Here is a 25,052-nt window from a genome sequence, read left to right on the forward strand (position 1 = left end):
AGTAGAGTTTCTGCTTAGCATGGAGTTCAAAACCACCAAACCTGCATGAGTTCTTTCAAAGCTGAACTTAGAATAATGGATATCTATTTTGGTCATATTTAAGAAGGGTCTTATTTACTAAAGAACCAATGAGTCTCTCTCCCCAGAAGTTGGTATAGTGGTCTTCACCTGAAATACTACATTTGCTGAGAGAGGAACATGATAAAGAAACAATTGGAAGCTAAATGCCAAAAATAACTAAATTAGATATGTTTTGAGAAAGAACCAATATTAAAGTTGTTTAGTGTGTAAAAGAAATAAAACAAAACGGAGAAACTCAGGCTAAGAGACCCAAAATGGAGAGAGTCATGCATGCAGAAAGGGTTTTATGCCTCACCCAAAACTACCGTTATAAGTGAAACATAAAAACTTACAGAACACCTCCCTTTCTGGGAGAACAAAAGTTATTTCTAAAGATCCTCACCCTAACCAACTTCTCTTTTTTTCTTAAATACCCTTGCCTGACAACTCACAATTCGGGGTATAATCTGGGTTGCAACTTGAATGTGTTCCCCTAATGGCAATTCTAAGACCCCCCCACCCCCCAAAAAAATCCTTTTTGTTGGTTTGCAGTTCATTATTTCTGGACAGATATTTAAGTAAATGTTGACCTTTTATGTACATATTCATTTTGCTTTAACAAAAACATGAGATGCTACTTTAGGAACACAATATTAAAAGTGGAAGATGACAGGTTAATTTTTTCCTCTTCTTAAAATGATATTATTAGTGAATGAACATTATTTTACTTTTTTTCTCTAGTTATCTATCCTTCCTAAATGTGAGGTAATGCAGGGCACAAAAATAAGAAAATGCAGAAGACTTTGTCTCTACCATTTTGGCAAAGCTATGTGAACTTTGTGATTTTTTTACATGCAAATATTAAAATTTTTAAAAATTCTTGTGAGACTTGGCCAAATTCACTATGATCCAAATGTTGCCATCTGCCAAGAAAGCTATATTATGGCAAAAAGAGGAAAATTAAACATTAGAGCACAGTGAGAATTTCATAAACTTGCTCCAGGTAAAATTTTGCTATTTTATAAGCCAAAAGATTTCAGATCTTTGCCAACCAAGTCCATCTTGCATTTTATGTAATAATGAAATCTGAGCCAGGAATACAAATGTGTTATTTTTCTCACAATTGACTAATTCTTCACTTTACTTTTTTTTGCCACACTTAGCATCAGTGTGGTTCTTTGGATGGTCTTAAGTCAATAAAGTTCTTTTTGAAGAGCAAAAGAAATTAAAAATAGTTTTGTTTCCCCATTTTTCAAAAATTCTTTAAATAATGTACACGAATATGTTTGCTGTAATGATTCCAGAACCTACAGTTTTAATTTGGATTATGTTTAAGTACAATAAAAAATAACCCACAGTTTACATAAGACTTATTGTTTCTTTAAAAGAAAATAACACAGAACTAAGGAAAAACATTGCAGTGTATCTTCTATGTAACAGGGGGTTTCTATACTTAAAGAACTCTCTGCAAATGTCATAGTGAAAGGGAAAACTACCATGAACAATGTGTCTCACTTTCAAATGTTACCTCATAATTGTTAATACTTTAGAAGATTAATTTAAACCTCCACTCTTTTCTAAATAGTAAGGCTTAGAAATGATTACTTAAAAAACTGTTTTAACTTAAAAAAACAATCAGCTTTGGATCTGGCTTACTAAAAAACTTATAGATGAAAATCTTATAAGGAAGAAAACCACTGTCATGGATATGTTAATAAAAGTGCTGTGGTAGTGAACAAAATGTTATTTAGGTAGTGTGAGTTAAAAGTTCATTTCAAAAGAAAAGAGTTTGTAGCAGAATCATATAAATGTAAAAATTTTAATAGTTAATGCATAAACCAGAAGCATGACTGTTTTAACTTTCCTTGGCTACTCAAGCAAATGCCATGAAATGGCTTGCTTAAACTTGAGAATTTATTAGCTCACTGTCTTGAGGTTTGGAGTAATCTAAAATCAAGGCATCATCAAGGAGGTTCTGTCTTCCCAAAGAATGTGTTCTGGGGCTGTCTACTGGTAGCTCTACCCATGGCAATTCACATCGTAGCCTTATGCTTCCTGCTGGGTTCCTTGACCTTCAGTTTCTTGCTTCCCATCGCTTTCTCTGTCTGAATTTCATTCCACTTATAATGATTCCAGTAATAGGATTAAGACTCATCCTGACTGAATTGGGTCACAGCTTAACTGAAGTGACCTCATCAAAGTGTCCTTCTTACAATGGGTTCATATCCACAGGAATAGATTAAGTTTAAGACCATGTTATTCTGGGGGGGTACATCACTCCAAACCACCACATGACTGAAGCAAGAAAAAGGATCGCTTATATCTTATCAACGGGAATTACTCCATTACAATGTACTAAATAGGAGGTATATAGCATTCATCTGAAATAAATTTTACCTATAAAGGCTTCATCATCATTTTAGCACAACCATTATATTTTATACAGTTACCTAATGGAAAAAAAATCTCAGAATAATAATATAAATATACTTACATACACACAATTTTCTGCAGCATAGTGGAAGTGATCCTTTGACAGCTACAAATAAACATTTTTGCTATGAACTGTACTAATAAAGAAGAGAATTCATTCAGATCAACCTTGGTGCAAAACCCTCAGCAAGATGAACTAGGTCTTGAATCATTAATCACAGTTCTTGGGCTGAGAAAGGCCAGGGGAAGCCATGTGCCTATATATAGAGTCATGAAAGTGCACAGCATTTTTGGCTCCCACTCTGTGTGGATCAGAAAGGCCATTTATATACCCTGATTACAGAAACAAACTTCTGTATTCCATTCTCACCACAGAGAACCTGCACAGGGTTCCCAGATATTTTCATGAAGTCTTTCGGATTCTCTTATATGTGAAAGAATCCCAAGAATATAAGGTTTCGTTTGATTTAGGCATATTCTGTCTTCTGATCCACATGTCAATTTTAGTGAGTGTCCCCAGCTGAATTTCAATTCCACAGTCCAAAAACAGGTCATAGTTGAGTGGCCAGCACACAATGTATTAACACAGTGCGACATGGAAGACATGGCTGCAAAGTTACTGTCAACAATTGCAGAATGCTCTGTTCTACAATTGAATCACTGTGTTCAAGATCCGTTGACAGCTACATTTTACCAAAGCAGATATAAATTTTCAGTGACATGCACTGAGAAACAATACCAATGTTGACAGTAAATATATGACAGCCAAAGAATGCCTTCCCCTCATAACTGACACTAGGGCATTATTCATGTTAAAAACTACATCCTTTGGATTGAAACTAACTCTCAAATCTTTAAAAAATGGTTATAGAGTATGCACCAAATAAATATTGAATGACAATACAACACCCAAGCCAAAAAATCTCAGGCAGAACTCAAGAGACAAAAGTACATTTCACTTCGTAAATGTTCTTTCATGTTGTCAAGAGCACTCAATTCCTCAACAAGTGAAATTCTCTAGCCTTTAAAAAAAATAGAATTCTTAGAGAAAATGTTTAAAGAAAGTAAATAAATAACACACTAGTAAAGAAATGCCCTGGGTATTGGTTCTTCTGAGGGCTACAGAGACCCACAGGTTCTATGGTCATGGCAGATGGAGTTCAGTGCCATGTCAGTTGGCCCTACTTTGGAGTTTGTGTTTCTGTGTGATAAAGCTGGACTCAGATGTGATTTTTGTTCACAAGCCTCTCCTGTTAACTTTTACGGGAACTATAGTTGGTGCTGGGGTTTAATATATACCCAGGGGACCTGAATCTCTGGACTGACCATGTGATAGCCAGGCCCTGAGCCTCAACAGACTTCAGCTCATACACCCTGGTTTATTGGACTTAACTCACTCAGCTAACATGGAGTTGAAGAAGGTCAACCACCACACCAGGAGGCCAAGAGTGCCTACAACCTGAAAGCAGGAGGATTGCATCCAGCATCCATGTGGAATCTAAGCCCCCTCTTGTTACAGATGTGGAGTGGACACAACCAGTCCAAGGTTCACAGGATGGAGGAATAGAATATGGATTAGAGTAGACTTACTGATAATCTATTCATGAACTACTGTGATTAGTAATAGAAGAAAATGTGGCATTGGTGTGGAGAAAGTGGCCACGGTGGCTACTGGGGGTAGGGAGTGGGAGGAAGAGATGAGATGTGGGGGCGTTTTCGGGACTTGGAGTTGTCCTGGGTGGTGCTGCAGGGACAGGTACTGGACATTATATGTCCTCCCATGGCCCACTGGGTGGAATGTGGGAGAGTGTGGGCTATGATGTGGACCATTGACCATGAGGTGCAGCGGTGCTCAGAGATCTATTCACCAAGTGCAATGAATGTCTCATGATGATGGAGGAGATTGTTGTTATAGGGGGAGGAGTGCGGGGAGGTGGGTGGGGGGTATATGGGGACCTCATATTTTTTGAATGTAATATTAAAAAAATAAATAAAGACAAAAAAAAAGAAATATACCTTAAAAAAAAAAAAGAAAGAAAGAAACGCAAAACCAAGTACACTAAGGAAAGGTAAAAAGAAAAAGTGAGTGTCTGGGAAAATACAAAAGCAGAAGAACATGACTGAATGTTCCTACATGCATTACCTCAATTAATTAATAAGATAATCCTTTAATAGGTTCTACTGTCCCTGTTTTACCAACAAGCAAACAGTTTCGAAGAGCTTTAAGTAACCAGGCATAATAATACAGCTAGTCTGTGACAAAACTGGGATTTACGCTAGTGTGTCTCATAATCTTTCTCTTAAAACCATATTGTCCACATAAATTATCTACTATAATCACCCTCAATTTAACATTTCAAAATACTGAAAATTCTACTTAATCAATACTTCCAAAAAATACTGCTCTTTTTTAAATGTAATGGATTATGGTCTTTTTTTTTTTTTTTTTAAAGATTTATTTATTTATTTCTCCTCAACCCCCTTCATTGTTTTGTGCTTGCTGTTTGCTTTCTGTGTCCACTCGCTGTGTGTTCTTTTATGTCTGCTTGTCTTCTCTTTAGGCAGCACTGGGAACCAATCCTGGGATCTTCCAGGGTGGGAGAGAGGTGCTCAATCTCTTGCACCACCTCAGCAACCTGGTCTGCTGCATCTATTATGGTCTCTCCTCTTTGTCTCTTTTAGTTGCATCATCTCACTGTGCTAGCTCTCCGTGTAGGCCAGAATTTCTGTGTGGGCCAGCACGCCATGCGGGCCATTACTCCATGTGGGCGTACTCTCTGCACACACCAGATTGCCTTCACCAGGAGGCCCTGGGAACCGAACCCTAAACTTCCAGTATGGTAGATGGGAGCTCAATTGCTTGAGCCACATCTGCTTCCCATTGATTATGGTCAGTTTTTAAAAACATAAAATAATTTACCAACTCACATAGAAAGCTATTCAACTAGGTTTCTTAAAATGTCTTCCCTACTTATTGATGTCACCGTTCACTGGTTGTTCCAAGGATCATGGCAAGTCCTTTACATGTGCTACTTCTACTCTCTCTTCATGGCAATAGTATGAAATAGTTGTCACTGTGGATGTTTCTGGTAAGGTAGAACTTCACTTATATATTCATGAAGCTAATTTGATTATTATCTACTTGCTATTCAAAGATTGTTGAAATGGAACTGGTATTGGGGAAAGTAGGGAGTGTGGATCTAGACTGGAATTTCAATTCTTTCTCCATGATGAAGATCTTTGAGGGGAAACAAATGTCCTGATAAAGTCAGTGGGAAAAACAACATGGCTCATGAGATAAAATCACCATGAGAGTAGAAAAGGGTAGCCTCTACATCAACCTAGAAATGGTATCCAGGCTTTCTGAGTAGCTGACCCTTAGCCATCCTGGAGGATCAACTGTACCCCAGAGAGGTTCTTCTGAATGAAACTAAATTAACTATGGTGTCAACAGTCCAGGCTTGTTTTTGTACTGTGTGGTCATGACTGTACAGATTCTGAGAGAAGATTCAGTTTTCCTTGCCCCAAGGAGCCATTCTGGCCTGCCCCAGCAGCAGTGGAGGCATGCCACAGACTTATTTCCCAGACTGCCAGACTGAGCTCTAGATTGAAGGGTAGCAGCACCTATGAATAAAGGCATCTCTTCTCACCGTGTGAGCTAAGCAGTTTGCATCAACAACAGAAGCAGGGCAACTGGTCTGGTATGTCTTAGTTTTCTGGCTATTATGACAAATACCACAAAATGGATTAAATTAATAACAGACATTTATTATCTCATGGTTTCATAGGCTAGAAGGGCTGCTTCCTCCTTGGTCTGGTGGAGTTCTGGCTGTTTGGCAATTCTGGGATTCCCTGGCTTTAATCGAAATTTGGCTTTATTCCTTGAATTCCTACTTCCATTCAATGTATCTCTCAAAACCTTACAAATTTACGCTACTGTAACATATTTTAATACTTGAATGTGTTTTATTGATGAATATAATTATCTGTACCAATTTTAAATATATATTTAATTTTTATTTCCTCTGCTCATAAGTATATAAATACTAAAATGTCTTCTGTGCTGTGTTATTACAATTACTAGTATTATTCCACTGATCCCAAATGTATCACAAAATTGTATTAACAATAAAAAATTTTAAAGCTTATTAGGTATGCATCTCAAGGAAATTGGTAGTGCTTTATTTTCCAATTAGTTCATGAATCCAAAGGTAAATATTATTTAGTGCTAGAATGAGACATAGTTCAGGTTCAATTCTAATTCAGGGTTTTTTGGTTTGTTTTTTTTTCTGTTTTAAGTGCTAAGAAATTAAGAAGATGGGAACTTTATTAAAACAATGTTCTTCAATTTGTTTAATTCCTACTTAAATGTCCCCAAACCATACATGGATCGCTAAGGAAAAACTATTTTTCAATCATTTTGCAGTTGAAAACTTGAATAAATTCATCAATTTTGTTGAAAGCAAAGAAGTAGAAGCACCTTATTTGCAGAGGGATTACATCATCAATCAACTGTGTTCTCAAAATGAACACTGGTATTATAAATTTTCCTTTTGAATGATGCCCTGAAAATTTTCCACTCTGGGACAAGAACCAAAGTGAGACTCAAGTTTGGTGAGAGATGTGCCTGTCTTTTGTAAAGTAGAAGAATGACTATGAAAACGTAGAAAGAGAAGTTACGAATATAGCAAGCTCCTTCCTAGACAGAAGAGCTTTAAAAAAAAGAGTACTTATAGAACTTGAGAATTCATACATTGATTTTATTGAAACTATACTTGAGTCTATGTATCCCTTAGAAAGTTATATTTTTTCACCCATGTGGTCCTATATCTGTTTGAAAAACATCCCAGTGGTTGTGGAACTCCAGTCTCAAGTGAGCATATACAGGCAAAGAACAGGTCCTGGAAGGTGAGTATGTCCATGGAATTTGTGGAAAAATGGTTTGGGGTGGGAGAATGAAGATTGGATTTACTGCTAATCTGGGCGGATGCTTGATCAAGTGTCATACCTTGCAACCTACTGGGAGGTTGGTCTTTTTTTAACCCCTAAGTTGTAGAGAAGTGACTTTAACTAGATCACAGAGTACCAACTGAGCCATATTACCATGGCTGGTGCTGGATAAGAACATACGGTATAATATAAAGCCCTTATCTTCAATGAATTTACATAAGCAATCAGCTAGGGCAATGAAATTCAAGCAGGAAGAGGATATGTGGGTTACATTTTTAGATCAGAAGCCCTGAGGTAATGATGTAATAGCAGAAGTCCCTGGTAGTGAAATAGTCTAAAGGAAACACACAAGAGAAAAATATTTGGATATTTGCCATGACAGAAGGACTTTAAGAGAGAACTACAAACAGCATCCATATACAAAGAGATTTTGCCCTTTCATCTCTCCCTCCTTCTCTCCAACTTTCTAACTAAAAATTGTAAAAGATGATGAGGAGGCAAAACAAGAGTGGAAAGAACAGACTATAGTACCCTTTTCCTCACAATAGTTTCTGGATCAGTTGGAAGTAAAGGAAAACATGTTGACATAAGTTTTTTTTTTTAACTGGACTAAAAAATTTTAATACCTAAAAACGTTATTAATACCTAAAAGTAACCAGAAAAGTTATAGTACCTGCCAAGTACTCATCAAGGGGTATGGAAGGGACATCCTAGAGTGTGACTGAGGGTAAGAGTGGGATAAGAATTAAGTAATTTGCTACTTATACCCTGTCAAAGTTAGCCTCTTCTATAAATTGGTTACATAATTGAAAGGAATAATAATGAGAACGCTTGCAAAAGATTACTCTGAAGTGCTGTTAAATAGAGATGTTAAAAATCATTATCATATATGCCTTATCTCAACCTCTTTCACTGCTATTTTTCAGTGGAGCTTGCTAGTGCTCCTTAGTTAGCATATGGAATAAAAGCCCATCATATTTTCCTATAAGTTCAGATACCACTAATTATGTGGCTCTACAGATTAGCTTCCACTATAATATTTAAGTCCTTTATTTGCAAATAAATTCTTACTGAATGTAATTTCTGTATTCAGCCAATGTGTTTTGTCTTTACAGGTTTCATTTTGGCTGGCAGCAGCAACAGCACTTTTAGAGAAATCTTCTTTCTAGAGCATTTATTTGTTTACACAGAAGCAATTTGTCATGTGTTAAAGATGGAAATGAGAAAAGACAAAATTTTTGTGCAGTTTTGAGTGTTTTCCTTGTGGTTTGCTAAAAATAGGCACACTTTTTGATAGAATACGCTACTTTTAAAAAATGATCTATCTCTAGTATGTAAGAGTATCTGACTAATGAAATATACTTCAAAATTATTCCGACATTACTAATTTAAAATGAAAACTAATATGATTTTTAAATGCATGGTACACTACTCTTGGTTGATATGTGGACTGTATTTAATCTTTCTCAAGCACTTGTCCACTACATTGTCATTATGATTATCTTTCTATTTGTAGCTGCAAAATTCTTTCAACAGTTTGACAGTATATTATAATTCTACTTCAGAATTTAAAGTTTCCAGAAACAGGTACCAAAGCCATCATTTTAATGGGGTAGAAGAATGTTTTGTCCTAATATCTGTAAATATATATTTTTTAATTACTCAACTTCTCAGTTTTTCTTATTACATCTTGCCTTTTTATTTTTATTATATTACTTTGAGACGGTAGGGACTGAGACCTATTAACCTTTAAATGCCTTGAATAAATTGGCACCATGGATGGAGGAGGGACAGAGGGAATGGGAATGACAAATGCCCACTGATGTTTTCAGGTTTAACCATCATGTTTGCTTGCTTTTATTTCCCCAACATCAAGATCTATCTTGAACCTCCATAAGGTATAATTAGCCCTTGTATATCTTTTTTTAAAAAATTATTTACAAAGAAGCTTTAGATTACATAAATGTAACTTTAAAAATATAGGGGATTCCCATATGTCCCACTCCCCCCCCTCCCACATCAACAATATCCCTCATTAGTGTGGTACATTTGTTACAATTGATGAACACATATTGAAGCACTGCTATTTACTAACTATGGATTACAGTTTACATTATAGTTTACACTCTGTCCAGCACAATTTTGTAGGTTATGACAAAATATGCAAAGGCCTGTATCCATCACTACAATGTCATGCAGGAAAACCCAATGTCCCAAAAATGCCCCCATGTTACACCTATTCTTCCCTCTTCCATCCCTCAGAACCTCTGGTAGCCACTGCCTTTACATCAATGATAAGAGTTCTTCCATTGCTAGAACAATAAGTCTACGGTAGAATAATCGTAAATCTGCTGTAGTGCATTGTTCATTCCCCAATCTTGAGGATTTGGGGATGGTGATGCCCACTCTGTTTCTAATTGAGAGGGAGCTTATGTCCCATGGGACAAATGGATAGAACTATCTTGCTTGCAGTTGCAGACACTCTCTGTTCTTTGGGATGAGCATTGATCATCATTTCCTCCTTGTCAGTTGTTCTGAGTCAGTCCAATGAACTGGAGGGTAGGTGTTGCAAATCTGCTGAAATTTAGGGTTCAACTGGCACACGGAGGATCAAAGGATTAAGTCTTGGACATATATTTATCTAGTATAGAGCTAATTACAGGTTCAAGTAGAAGGGACAGCAGAGCCAGGTGTAGAGAACTTATAAATGAGCCTAACTCCATTACAATGGGTAGCATTAATTCCAAGGTAAGGCGCACTGACAGGGTGCTGAATTCCTGAGCTGTCTGTCCTGCTTATAGTTTCTGGATGTCTCTAGGGCCCTCAGGAGCCCTACTTTGAGGCCCCTGCATTTCTTTAGGAACTCAAAGTATGCTTATCATTTGTTTAGAATGCATTTTAAATATCACTACATTATTAGGATAATTATGACAACTATGAGACCATGGTGGCCCCTCTCCCCTCCCTGTTTTAGCTAGTTATTCCTCTTACTAAATTCCCATTTCCCTTCAGGTGGTATCATTAAGGGTATGGCCTAAATATGAAATACTGCAATATAGAGAAAACAGGTAAAATGCCAGAAAAGTCTAGTAACAATGTATTAGTATCTCACTGAAAGAGAGCAATTTTTTTCTTGGTTCACTGAGAATCTATGAAAGTACAACTTAAAAATTCATGAATAATAGAGTTTTCTCCATAACTAAAAATTAGTTTATCCACATTCCTTTCCCTATATTTCAAAACAGAAATTAATAACAAAACCCGGGAAGCGGACTTGGCCCAGTGGTTAGGGTGCCCGTCTACCACATGGGAGGTCCATGGTTCAAACCCCGGGCCTCCTTGACCTTTGTGGAGCTGGCCCATGCACAGTGCTGATGCGTGCAAGGAGTGCCCTGCCACGCAGGGGTGCTCCCCGTGTAGGGGAGCCCCACACGCAAGGAGTGCACCCCGTAAGGAGAGCCACCTGGAATGAAAGAAAGGGCAGCCTGCCCAGAATGGCGCCGCGCACACGGAAAGCTGACGCAGCAACATGATGCAACAAAAAGAAACATAGATTCCCGTGCCACTGATAAGGATAGAAGTGGACAAAAACAAGAACATGCAGCAAATGGACACAGAACAGACATGGGGGGGGACGGGGCTGAAGGGGAGAGAAATAAAATGAATCTTAAAAAAAAAAACAAAAAACAAAACTCTAACAAATAAAGATTGCCTCACTACCGCTCTTTATAAATTAAACTTATCTATAAGCACCGCTTTTATTAGACCCCAGGTCCTATATGCTAAGTTATGTATCAACCTCTCATGCTGTTTCCACCTAATTGCTGGCAGGAAATCTAAACTATAGGAATGAAATTAGGCAATGGCTAGAAATCTTGATTATGTTTATTGGAAATATGGACTAAATAAGGCACTTTAATTAGCATCAAACAGAAGGATGAATTGATCTCCAACAAAGCACAAACTGTTAAAGCAATAAAATTTAGAAAATGTGTCTAAGGCATAACTCAGTATGATGATGGAGATGATTCACTTTCCTGCTGTGCAAGAGGAGTTAAAGATGAAAGTAAATATATAGTTGAAAACTGGAGTTGGCCAGCGTTTAGAGGTACATTTAAAAAGTAATTGGTCTCTTGGCCACAATGATAAATACAAATCTTCTAATTCACTTTAAAATTAACTCAGTATTCATGAGGACATACAGAAAGGCTATTTTAGCCAAATTTCCTTTTGATAAAGGAAATAAACTATTTTTTCTGAGCATACTGGAGCATTTTCTAATATTTCCCCTTTAACTCCCATGTATTTTAATTTATTTAAATTGTTCATTTACAAGCTCCATATTATCAGAATATCTTACATTATGAAATATAAAAATTAAATGAGCAACATCTTATAAAACTGTGAAAAAAAGTGTTCAAATGGATTATTTGGATAATAGTTAATTCAGTTCAATGATCAAATATTTAAGTATCAAGTTCACATTTTTATAGACATTCCACCCAACTGAAAAAAATTATATACTGCATGATACCATTTACATGAAATGTCCAGGAAAGAAAAATTACAGACTGGAAAGCAGATCAGCAGTTGCGTAGAGCTGGGAATGGGAGCAGGAATGAGTTTGAAGAAATCTTCTGAGGTGATGGAAGTGTTGGAAAGCAGCTGAGAGGGCAGTACCATAACTACAAATATTCTAAAAATCATCTTATACTCACACAATAAATTAAGTTTACAGTTTGTAAATTATATCTCAATAAAGCTGTTAAGAAGAAGATTTTATTGTATATTCTTGTGACTGCATTTGCTTTCCCATGGCCTGCAGTATTCCGTCTTATCTTTGTATAGCTGGATCCTTGGCACTGAGGACCTCAACTCCTATTAACTAACCCTCCTCTGTCCCATTATTGTAGCCCTGGAGACTGATCCTGCCCTATAAAAACTGACAGGGTCTTGTTCATCTCTATCCTCAGTGTCTGACCAGTGCCTAGCCAGGCTCTCAAGAGAGGTTCATGAATGAACAGGCCACATCCTTCATACTGTGAAAAGGCAAAAAACCTAAGTCCTATATGGCATTTTGAATAAAGTTTAAATGAGAAAAAATGTTCAGTGTTCAGAAGAAAGCCAGCAAGCTTCATTTGACCTTCTCATGCCAGCCGGCTATTTCTAGTAGAGACTGATGTTTCCCAAGTTTAGTTAAACATCTTCTTTTTTTTTTTTTTTTAAGGTACTAGGGGCCGGGGATTGAACCTGGCACTCAACCACCAAGCCACATTGGCTTCCGTAAGTTGGTTTTTTCATCTGTTTGCTTTTTTAGGAGTTACTGGGAAGTAAACTTGGGACTTCCCATGTGGGAGGCAGGAGCTCAACCACTTGAATCACATCCGCTCCCACATATTCCAAATTTAATTAAGCTCGTTCCCATAAGTTGAAACATACAAATGTCAGCAAAAACAGCTTAATTATTTTTGATGACTGTGTGTTGGTCATTAACTAGTACTCTAACTATTAACCTATTCACTAAAGCATTCCGAGTCATGGTACAAAATACAAAAAGATCTCTACATCACCACAGAACCAAAATATCTGGACAAAGAATGGGTTACAATTCTAGTAACTGAATAGGATCAGTCACAACCTAAAAATACTTAGTGATGACAATAAAAGCTTTTCTTAGACGTGACGTCGAAATATTTTGTTGCCCAATAATGAACTTCATATCTGCATGCTGGATTTTTTTCAGTTTGTACTACACAGGGATTCTTCTATGGTTCCAATTATAACATTTATATCCAAAAAGGCATATAGTGATTCTGACACAGTTGAGACAAAGCTAGCCAAATAGTAAATTCAGAAGGTAAAACCACACAATTCTGCAAACAAATAAATCATGTTTCTTTGAAAGTAAAATATAGATATATCAGCTGGCTTACTGTGGTCTTGAAGCTTCAGCCTGGTCCGTTTGCAGTTTTTCTCCTCCTTCCACTTCCATTGTACAGTAAACAATTCGATTGGGAGCAACTGATTTCAAACCTTGCACTTCCATTATGACAATCTAAAGACAAAACAATTTAAAAAACAATATGTCAACACTGTGACTATAATTTATACCACCAAATTAAGTTGGTTTTTTAAAAATTTATTTCTCTCCTCTTCTCTTCCCCCTGCCCCCTGCTCCATCCCCACCAGCTGTCTGCTGTCTGTGTCCATTTGCTGTGTATTCCTCCGTGTTAGCTTTTTTTATTCTTGCCAGTGGCACTGGGAATCTGTGTCTCTTTTTGTTGCATCCTCTTGCTGCATCAGCTCTCTGTGTGTGTGGTGCCACTCCTGGACAGGCTGCGCTTAATCGTGTGGGGCGGCTCTCCTTACGGGGTACACTTCTTGTACGTGGGGCTCCCCTATGTGGGGGACACCCCTGTGGCAGGGCACTCCTTGTGCACATCAGCATTGCGTGTGGGCCAGCTCCACATGGGTCAGGAGGCCCTGAGTTTGAACCCTGGACCTCCCACGTGGTAGGCGGATGCTCTACCCACTGAGCCAAATCCACTTCCCCAAATTAAATTTTTGAGTGTGGTTAAAAGAGTTTGAAATTTTAGGTTATATAGATGTTACTGGGCTAAAAAAATATATATAAAACAAAACAAAACAAGGGACTAAAACACAGTGAACCCTAATATAAATTATGGTCTACAGCAGGGTTTCTTAACAAGGGGTCCATGAGCTTGAATTAATAATCAAAAAAACATTATTCTTGTGGGGACATGTTGGTGTGGGTGTGATATATTTATTAACTAATACACAATATAATGTGGACTTAGTAAGGGGTCTGTGGTTTTCACTTGACTGGGAAAGGAGTCCATGGAGCAAAAAAGGTTAAAAATCTCTGCAGTTAATTGTACAATTATAATATTATTGTTTCATCAACTGTAACAAAGTTACCACTCTAATGCAAAGTGTTAATAATACAGAAAAAGCTGTATGTGAGAGGGAATTTATGGAACTCTATTTTCTGAAAGATTTTCTATAAATCTGCAACTTCTCTAATTAAAAAAAAAATATTCCAAATTGGTAACATTTAAGCAATATATATAGTATGATAAACTGCAATGAGGAAGACCAATTGATAAAATTATCTGTTAACATCAACAGTATTTCTTTTATCTTCTTTGTACTCCATCTCTATTCATTGAAGGTATAGTAGTTAACATTTTGTGGTAGTCTACTCTCTCAAGAAATATCTCCTGCCAGCTGTTAAAATGAGAGTAAGGCTAAAGTCCCTAAATCAGCTCTAGTGAATTAAGTAAAATTTAAACTCAGACCCTTAAAAAATACTTGCAAGTCTGTATTAAGTAAATCAGAATCACAAATGAAAACTCAGAGGAGGGTATGTTGAGTTCCATATAAAGTGATGTAATTTTTATTACTGGTAGATATTATCATCATCATACCAATTCATTGCTATCAATATGATTCAGAAATTCTCATATTCATTCATTTTAGAATATTATTACTATTTATAGAGAAATTTTTATGGCCCTTTTTCTTCTGTATATCTTATTATCAAAATAATATGGAACATATAATTTGCCACAAAACATGTTAATACAACTTGGTAAGGGAAAATAATTTTCCCACCCAGTAAGTTATGTACTAATTTTATACATTATACTTGGAAAAGGGTAGAGAGACTGTAATATAGAATTTTGGGGGGAAAGAAGCATTTTTAATGTGTGCTCTTTATGTCTGCCAATCTTAATACTGTGTGAAGTCCTAACATGCTCATTGAAAGTGAGTATTACTTGCTGTAGTTTTTCTCCTGTCAAAACTTTTATCACAAACTTCTTTAAATTCTCAAAATTTAATTTATAAAAAAGATGTGATGGCATTTTGATACATGTACATTAATTTATTTCTTGATTTCTTACTGTATCTGTACAAACAGACTAACAGCATTAAAAGCATGTAGCTATCAAAATCTGTACCAAATATATGATTAATAGCACTTATTGATTATTTAATACATTATTAGATTCATCACACTTTTCATAGAGTAATAATACGAATCTTGAGATGAAAAGTCTTAAAAAAACCAATTTTAAAAGAACTGTTCTTCCTGTCAGTTCTGGTACAACAGAAAAGTTATGTTTGTAAATATGAGTGCAAGTTATTTTTTTTTCTTTGATAAAAATACACGGAAAACTGATCCCCAAAGTAGAGAAGGTCAAACTCAGAACCATTTCTCTTCCTCAACCAGGGCTTTTGTCATTTTGTTTCACTGAAATGCAAATGTAAACACAAATATAGGAGTAAATATAAGGATGTAACTGACAAAAGACAAAGGGAATTAATGGAGAACTAATATATAAAAGTAACATGTTTCACAGCTGCTCTAACACTTCAGGAAATTGGGGTAAATACTAAATCTTGAGTAAGTAAAAAAAGTAAGAGAACTCATGAATTTTTAATGAATCTAGTTTACTGTTAGTAATATTAAAACTGACCACCATGACTCTCGTGACTCCTTTCTTAATTTGATAACATAAGTTTTGATGCCACTTAAAACACTTGAAACGATAGAATTGTATTCCACAGTGTGAGTCTAGAAATTGTGATGCCATTGATTCATATTTCAGGACTATTTCTACTGTATCTCTTTTGCAATGTGTTTGAGTCAAAGTACAAGAAAGAAGCAAGCAAGCATTTGCCTGACATACTCTTGTCACCTCTATTGAAAGCTACTGTCAACAGGACCTCCTAAAACATATAACCCATGAAATATCATTCTGCTCCTCAAAACAATACTCCATTCTGTGCTAGGAATGTTTTATCTTCAGAATTGCCACTTTCAAAAGATGCAACTTCTGTTATGAATTCATATGTTTAAATAAAACAACACAATTGTACAGATCTGATTTCCAAAAAAAGGGGAGAAATACTCTCATTCAGTAGGGATAAAAACAATTATGAATTCCATGGACAATCAACCAACTTAATTTTAGGTTACCGTTTCAGCCAATTTCCACCAAACATGTTAATGGAATGGCAGAAAATAAAATAAATTTATGTTTCCTCTTCTCTTCCCTGATGATCTCTTTCTTATTGAAGTCATAATGGATAAAATAGACAAAGTTATCTTAGAAGCAAAAAGAAGGGAGGAAGGCATCTACAAAATACAAAACTAGAAAATATGCTTTGAATCATGCACTGACCACAAAGTTCTGTAATACTGTTAAGTAAAATAAAAAGGCTGCCTGCTTTGGGCATTGCCAGAAGACCCCTTTCTGAGAACAGCTTTTCTAGAAGACCTGCAGGGGTTTTCTAAGAAAATGGAACATACCCTACAGCAGCGGTTCTTAACAAGGGGTCTGTGAGCTTAATTGAAAATCAAAAAAATATTATCCTTCTGGGGCCATGTTGGTGCGGGTGTGATATATTTATTAAATAACACTCAGTATAGTGTGGACTTAGTAAGGGGTCCATGGTTTTCATCTGCCTGGCAAAGGGGTCCATGGAATAAAAAAACGTTAAGAACCTCTGCCTGGCAGGGTGGTTGATAAGCAACACCTGTTGATAAACCTAGTTTCACTCTAGTAGAGACAGTTTATCAGATTGGACAAGCATATCATACTCATCAATGTATATCAGCTCCCACTTTGTAAGATCCCCTCCATGTAGAATGGAAACATAATGTTAGTCAATCTAAACATCTCACTTACTTCCACAAGTGCCTGAATGAGCTTCCATTTTCTACTCCCTAGGTGGAGCTCCCTTCTACTTACTTATTAACAGGATGCTGCCAGATGCATGAGTCACACAATAAAGCTGTGCGATCCTAAACTACATGGAAAGTTGTGGGGTTTTTTGTTAGTTTCATTTTGTTATAAATCAACACACAGGTATGTGTATGTTGTGAGAAAATGATCCTGGACAGTATGGTGAAAATGGGGACCACATGGCTTTTGCCAGCCTAAAATCGATGAAAAAACTTAGTGTGAAAAAATAACTACTCACACCACTGACACCATTCCCCTTACAAGATGACTTTCCCTTACTTCATAATGATTATTTGTTTTTTCTATTTTTATTTGACTATTTAGGTTTTAACATATTATTGTGTGGCTTAGTGTTTTGTGGGTTACTTTGCCTCTTGCTTTATTATTCTTTCTCAAGGATTCATGAATGGGGAGACCTAAAAGTAATCTTGTATAACTAATTGCAATTTTTCAATGCCAAAGAAATCTCCAGTTTAAAAAATATTGAGTCAACTGTTTGCCAGGCACTGATTTAGCCTCTTGCAATACATCAGCAAATTAAAAAAAGGGGGGGAGGGAGTTAAAAGAGAAGGTGAAATTTGACCATAGGTTTTCAACTTTGTTCCTTAGATGGAATCTTCAGTTCTTAGAAAAGAGTCGTTCAATGGACCAACTCCAAGCCTCAGTAGTGAAATGTGACAGCTTTAAGTTAGATGAACTGGTTAACTTTTAGAGTTTTCACCAGCTGAAATCTGGGGCCTGAGGAGCAAGATTAGGTTTATGGGCTAGGGATAGTTACTCAGTTTAGCTAGGCTGATGTCACCGGCCCTATGGCTAGGGGAACACATACCTAATCTATTCTCTCAGGTGTCCTATACATAATAAGCATTGTGTAGTCTGTACTTAACATGATCTAATTTTGTTGCTGGACACAGAACTCCTATTTAAAAAACTTTGGTACCAGAGAACAGATTCCTATGATGCTAAGTTGGGAAAATATCTGCCTTATATAGCCATAGCAATAGAGGACACTAAAACAATTTTATAAATTCATATAAACTTCTCAGGTCATGCAAAATGAAGTTTTAACTCATACTCTCCTCCTACCACTATTTTATTGTTAACTGAACAGCCCAACTTTAATATACTGACAACATACAGAAGAAAAATGCATAGTTTCATTTAAATACAGACTAACCAGTATGATATTTTCAAAAGAGAAAATAGAATTCATAAGAAGCTAATTATATACAATGGCTTAAGATTTTAAACAAGAGAGAAAAGGGAACATATTTGAATTGTTATTAGTTTTGAATATTTAAATAGAGAGTAGATTTATATACTGCAAATGTAACTTGCAACCGAGTTTTAAAAAATTTAATAAAATAGTAACTCGCTCCACAAAATTATTTTTTTTTTACCGTTAGTGAATTTAAATGCTAAACCCTTGTTAGAAAAAGTTATACTGTGATTAAATGATTTCATTTTGTACAGAACTTTAAAAAAAATAAAAAATATTTGGTACATTTCATTTCAGACCTGAGGCTGGAATAAGGAAATTCCACATGTAATATACCACGTTATTTCAAAAACAACATTTTTAGGTTTTGAGTCTGAAGAGATTGAGAAGAAACCCAGAGCAAAGTTATTAGGCAAACACAGAACTGAGTCCTGAGTCTGAAGAAGCCTCATGTTTCTACTCTGACATTGTTTAAACTATTAATCTACAAAGAGAAACTGAGAAGCCATTTTCTTATCCTCATGACTAAATTTATCTTAGAATTGGACACATAGAGGGAAAAAGAAGAAAAGTGAAGATTTGCTTTTTTTCTGCCATAAACTAAACCAATCAAGTATAAGTAGCATCAAAAAAGACATTTAAAATTGTACCTCCCAAGACTGCATGCCCTTTCCTTTGTCAATCAGTAAACTCAAACAGTAGCAGCAGGAACCAGGAGAGACAAATTATAAGAATGCTAGGAGGGAGGTTCAATGTATCTCTGAGAAAGCTATAAATTTAAGTTGGGCATTGCTATTATAGTATTTACTGGAGTTTAAGCTAGAGTTTAAGCATAGTGGAGATGGGAAATTCCTAACTGTTATGATACAATCTTTTATCTCTTGCTTCAAATACTTTCTTCAAGGAATTAAATATGCTTATTTTGTTTATGTGTGTATTACATAAAAAATTCATAGAAATATATGCATAGATTGGCAATGAAGAGATACGATCATGAAAAAGATCAACAGGTAGCTGTAGCAAGATTCTGTATCAGGATCTTTGATTTCCAATGATTTGGATACAAAGGGACAAAACCCTGGAAATTGGAAGTGCATTATTTAAAATACATAATATTTGTTCTTGTTCCTTGAAATTTTTATTGAGGCTATAATGAAATTGGAAGTCCTTGGAGGGAAGAATTCTCTATTCTAATTTTGATCATTTACAGTACCCAATATTGTGCATTGCAGCTTGTTTACTTTAATTCTAGTAGGATGACGGATAGCTGAGATAGATTAAAACCAAAGTTAACAAAAAAGCTGAAAGAAGGTCCCAAATTACAAAGAATTCAATTACATCTTTAAGTGATATTGAAATTTCCACCACAAATGTGTTTTGATGTTTACTTTAGCAAGGAACTTACGCTAGCCAAGTTGGCATTAAAAAGACTTATCCACGGAAGCGGACTTGGCCCAGTGGTTAGGGCGTCCGTCTACCGCATGGGCAGTCTGCAGTTCAGACCCTGGGCCTCCTTGACTCGTGTGGAGCTGCCCATGCACAGCGCTGATGCAAGGAGTGCCCTGCCACGCTGGGGTGTCCCCGTGTGGGGGAGCCCCACATGCAAGAAGTGTGCCCCGTAAGGAGAGCCGCCCAGCGCAAAAGAAAGTGCAGCCTGCCCAAGAATGGTGCCGCACTCACACGGAGAGCTGAACAACAAGATGACACAACAAAAAGAAACACAGATTCCCGTGCCGCTGACAACAACAGAAGCGGACAAAGAAGAACATGCAGCAGACAGACACAGAGAACAGACAACCAGGGCAGGGGGGAAGGAGAGAGAAATAAATAAAATAAATATTTTTTTTAAAAAAAGACTTATCTAAAAACTTTCATTATTTTCTTATTAAATTTCAGTATCGCTGTTAAGTTTAAAGGATTATTTGCATTCATTTGCATAGACAAATAATTGTCTAGGAAATGAAGAATAATTTAACTTTTTCAATATATATTGCACTACTTTAAATTCTAAAAGTTACCACAAAGGTCAGCTGAAATGGTTTTGCAGCTTCATTTATGCTGCCAGGGGTGAGCATGGGATAAAGCCACTTACCTCTAAGGTGAATGACAGCACCACGTCGGACTTTGACAGCTGAATCTCACTCTCATCTCCTATGTCCAAAAATGCAGAATTCTGTGAACGCTTTAACTTTTGCAATTTAAATTCTGGACCACCTTTCGATACTGGAAGACTTTCCAAATTGGCCATTAGCAAATTCACTGAAGACCGCAACTCTTCTATATACATACTCTCCATTTCTTTTGCTATAAACGTAGGAAATTTTCTTTCCTTGAAAATAATATAAAAAATAACAATGTTACTAACACAAGTCATATTTCAAATTTATCATAAAAGATTATACAATGTATATACTTGACTGTCTTAGGAGTTTGTGAAACCCTCAATATAATAAATCTCTATAATTTAGTCTAGGCTTTAAAAGCCTCAGGGCTTTAGCAATTTTGATTACATCTGAAAGTACCTTATTTATCTTTTATTCACGACTGTTATACAAAATAAACTATATACATTTTCAAATTAACTATTTTTGAAAAGGTATTAATTTCAGGGAAAAACAAACTTTGAGAGTACATGAAAATGTTTTAATGTACAGGTATATACATGAATATTAACCAGTCACTGGGAGTTTTGAAATGCTTGGGGCAACTGGTTTATATGAAAAAACTTCAGGATTCTCTGCTTTGCCTGTTAGGAAACAAACATATTAACTCTCTCTTATCATAGATATGCATTGTTGTGGAGGTATGCCTTTTTTTTTTTTTTTTTTTAAAGATTTCTTGCTTTTCCCAGTGGGGACCTCCTCCCACCCCACTGCTTGCACTTGCTGTCTGCCTTCTGTGTCCATTCACTGTGCATTCTTTTGTGTCTGCTTGTCTTCTCTTCACGTATTCTCTTTAGGAGGCTGGGAACCAATCCCAGGACTTTCCGATGTGGGAGAGAGGCACTCAACCGACTGAGCCACCTCAGTTCCCTGGTTTGTTGTGTCTCTCCACTATGTCTCTTTCTGTTGCATTACCTTGCTGTGCCAGCTCTCCATGCCGCACGGGCCAGCTTCCTTTTCACTAGGAGGCCGTGGGAATCAAACCTAGGACCTTCCACATGGTAGATGGGAGCCCAATTGCTTGAGCCACATTCACTTCCTGAAGATATGCTGTTTTATAAGCAAGGATTCAAACTTAAAAGCACCATATTTTTGAATGGTAATATGACTGTATCTCTTAATAGTCCCTTTTCACTTAACACAAATGTGCCAAGATCCCTATGGCCATTCATTCAGCTTTTGACAAAAGGTTTAAGAAAAATTTAAGCATAAACATAAGGTTAATTTAAGTATAAAACATAAGGTTAACTTATGATAAAGCTTTAAGTGAAAAAGAGATATACAATACAAATTTGGAAAATTCTTTTTCTTCCTGGATTACATGAGTATTGCCATTCAGTCCCTCTATATCTGCAACTGTATTTGTTTCTTTCACTCAATTGAAAGAATATTCCAAATATTGAGATTTAAATAGTTATTAACAGATATTGCCAAATTGCCCTTAGAAAGATCATAATCAATTTATATTCCCTCAAACAAAAATGATTGTACTTGTTTCCTCAAATTCTTTGCCTCTTTAATTCTGCCAACCTGGCACTTAGCTTTTCTCTCCTAAGGTAGGAGATAAAAATAGCTTTAAAATGTCAAGGGCAGCATAAAATGACTGTCATGTACAAAATTGCTGTCCCTTGAAAGCCTAAAGCAGTCCTCTTTCAAATGATTGCCTATTGCTCGAGAAAATCACCACCTCTACTGTTTTCTTTCACATGATTCAAAACAACACCAAAGAAATCTGTGTATGGAGCATGACTGGAACATGTCCATTATGCTTGTCAAACCTGCACCTAGTCTTTGACTTGCTTGCACCAGTTTGTTCATGGGATGGAAAGGAACATCTTGCAACACTTGATAAATCAGTCCCAGAATCCCAGGCCACCTGTTTTCTTTTCCCCAAATATAACCTTCATATATTTCTTTAAACGTAATTTACATATAACCAATATTAAAATTACATATTTATTAGCATAGAGATATGACATCTACATACATCATTAACTCTCTCGAGGAAGATTCTCACTTACCCTTTACAGCAGCCCTCTATAATTGGAATCAACATTGTAAAATAGTAACTTTGCAACCTCAGGAAAAATACACAACCACTAGCTATAGAATACCTTGGTTTTCTTTGGGGGTAAACATATATATATATATATATATATATATATGGTTTTAAAATGGATTTTCAATTTTAAAAAAAGTAAAATAAGCCTAAAAACTTATTTTCACAGTTGTGAACTAACTTTAAAGCCTGTCAGAAAAGCCATTCAAAATTTAGAAATAAGGCAAAAAGATGAGAGGAAAAGGTCCTTTCATTGTCATATGGTAGGAGGGTAGAGGCAAAAGCCATCCAAGGATTATCTGGGGAAATATATTTAGTTTGATTTACTGTTTACTACTGATGAAAGGTCCCAGACAGTGAAGTTACACGTTACTTCATAGAATTTGGTCTGGAAAAGACACAAATAATGTGTGTCTGGTGAGTAAGATAAGCCAAAGCTTATAGTTTAAAGCGCTATAGGAAATGAGTCACTTTTGTATCTAATTCAAGAATCTTATCTTAAAATTGCCTAAAGACACCTACTTTCCCAAATGCCCTTTGGACTAGTTTTAACATCTAACTGGTTCCCTCATTAATGTGAACTGAATAAAACGTTTAATTACGTTCATTTTATATTTCTTTTTTTTTTTATTGACTTTGTAATAATATTACATTAAAAATATATATGTGAGGTCCCATTCAACCCCAGCCCCCCACCCCCCTCTCCCCCCCCCAACAACACTCGTTCCCATCATGATGACACATCCATTGGATTTGGTAAGTACATCTTTGGGCACCTCTGCACCTCATAGACAGTGGTTCACATCATGGCCCATACTCTCCTCCATTCCATCTAGTGGGCCCTGTGAGGATTTACAATGTCCGGTGATTACCTCTGAAGCACCATCCAGGGCAGCTCCATGTCCCAAAGACGCCTCCACCTCTCATCTCTTCCTGCCTTTCCCCATACCCATCGTCCACCATGTCCACTTTTCCCAATCCAATGCCACCTCTTCTATGTGGACATTGGATTGGTTGTGTCCATTGCACCTCTATGTCAAGAGGAGGCTCAGATTCCACATGGATGCTGGATGCAATCCTCCCATTTTCAGTTGTAATCACTCTAGGCTCCATGGTGTGGTGGTTGTCCTTCTTTAACTCCATCTTAGCTGAGTGTGGTAAGTCCAATAGATCAGATTGTAGGTGCTGGAGTCTGTTGAGGCTCAGGACCTGGCTATCACATTGTCAGTCCAGAGATTCAAATCCCCTAAATATATCTTAAACCCCAACATTAACTGCACCTCCAGCACATTAGCATGAAAGTCTTATGAAGGGAGATCCCATCTGAGTCCAGATTCATCACACATAAACACCATTTCCAAAGAGGGGCCATTTGCCCTGGTAGTTAACCCCATCGGCCATGACCATAACTCCCATGGGTCTCTTTAGCCCTCAGAGGAACCAATATCTGGGGGTTGTATCTGCTTTATCTGTCTCTCTGACTCTGCTCAGTTGTGCATGAGGGCAATCCTTCTGCCAGCCTCCAGACTCTTTTTTAGAAACTCGTAGCCATATAAACTCATTTCTCCTTTCCATTTCCCCCTTACTTTAGGTCAAACAGCATTTTAAAGTCATGGTATTTTATGTTGACATGGATATTCTGCTGATCCGCATTGAACCTTCCGTATAAGGTCATTTTCCAGTTGCATCATCAGTTGGTAGTTGATAGTGGTCCCTCGTTGCCAGGGAGGCTCATCCCCGGGTGTCATGTCCCACGCTGGGGGGAAGGCATTGCATTTACATGCTGAGTTTGGCTTCGAGACTGGCCACATTTGAGTAACATGAAGGCTGACAGGAGGGAATTCCCAGGCACAATGTTGCTCTAGGCCTTGTTCTTATTTTAGGTTTATCAGCTCACAAGCATAGTCATTAGCATCAGGGGCTCACTGTTGAACCCTCACTCCCTCCCGGTCCCCGCCACTGTACCTGGGAGACTGTCGCTGCTCCCCAAGGGACCACGACAGAGCACCACTGGCCAGAAACTCAGTACCCCCCCTACTGTGGTTTTTAATTGTTGCCACTATGAGTATATCCATACATTACCATGCACCCTGGACATATGTTCTGTACAGCTCCCTGTCAGCCATATATCACCTGTCATTGGTATCCCATACCAGTATCCCTCCATTGCCATTGTTGAAACACTCTGTGATCCAGAACTCCCCGAAATTTGAAGCCCAATATAATGTCATGGTCCCTTACTAGGGAATGGCATATAGCGCTGGGTTTAAAGGATAGATAAAGAACTTGGATAAAGTTAGATAAAGAACTTAGATAAAGAATGTTGACTTGAAAAAATTCCACATCCTATCTTTTTCTTCCCCCCCCCCCCAATTATTCAGCTTTTCTTCACAGGA

At 36.9% G+C, this 25,052-nt stretch overlaps 1 protein-coding gene across 13 annotated transcripts in view; it reads right to left on the reverse strand.

Annotated features, from left to right (window-relative positions):
- Window positions 1-25,052, reverse strand: part of CADPS2 (calcium dependent secretion activator 2) — a 613,932-nt gene that overhangs the window by 339,736 nt on the left and 249,144 nt on the right. For all 13 annotated transcript variants that reach the window (XR_011648842.1, XR_009185867.2, XM_058297292.2 and 10 more), the window contains exons 5-6: window positions 20,528-20,764; window positions 13,377-13,498 (exon numbers count right to left, since the gene is read on the reverse strand). Coding sequence is in view for 11 of the 13 variants with exons in the window: in XM_058297292.2 (XP_058153275.1) it covers window positions 13,377-13,498; window positions 20,528-20,764 (359 nt within the window). In the remaining 2 variants the exon portion in view is untranslated. The remainder of the gene's footprint in view (window positions 1-13,376; window positions 13,499-20,527; window positions 20,765-25,052) is intronic.

This window comes from Dasypus novemcinctus, chromosome 5, assembly GCF_030445035.2.
Source record: "Dasypus novemcinctus isolate mDasNov1 chromosome 5, mDasNov1.1.hap2, whole genome shotgun sequence".
In the NCBI taxonomy this organism is placed as follows: Eukaryota; Metazoa; Chordata; class Mammalia; order Cingulata; family Dasypodidae; genus Dasypus; species Dasypus novemcinctus.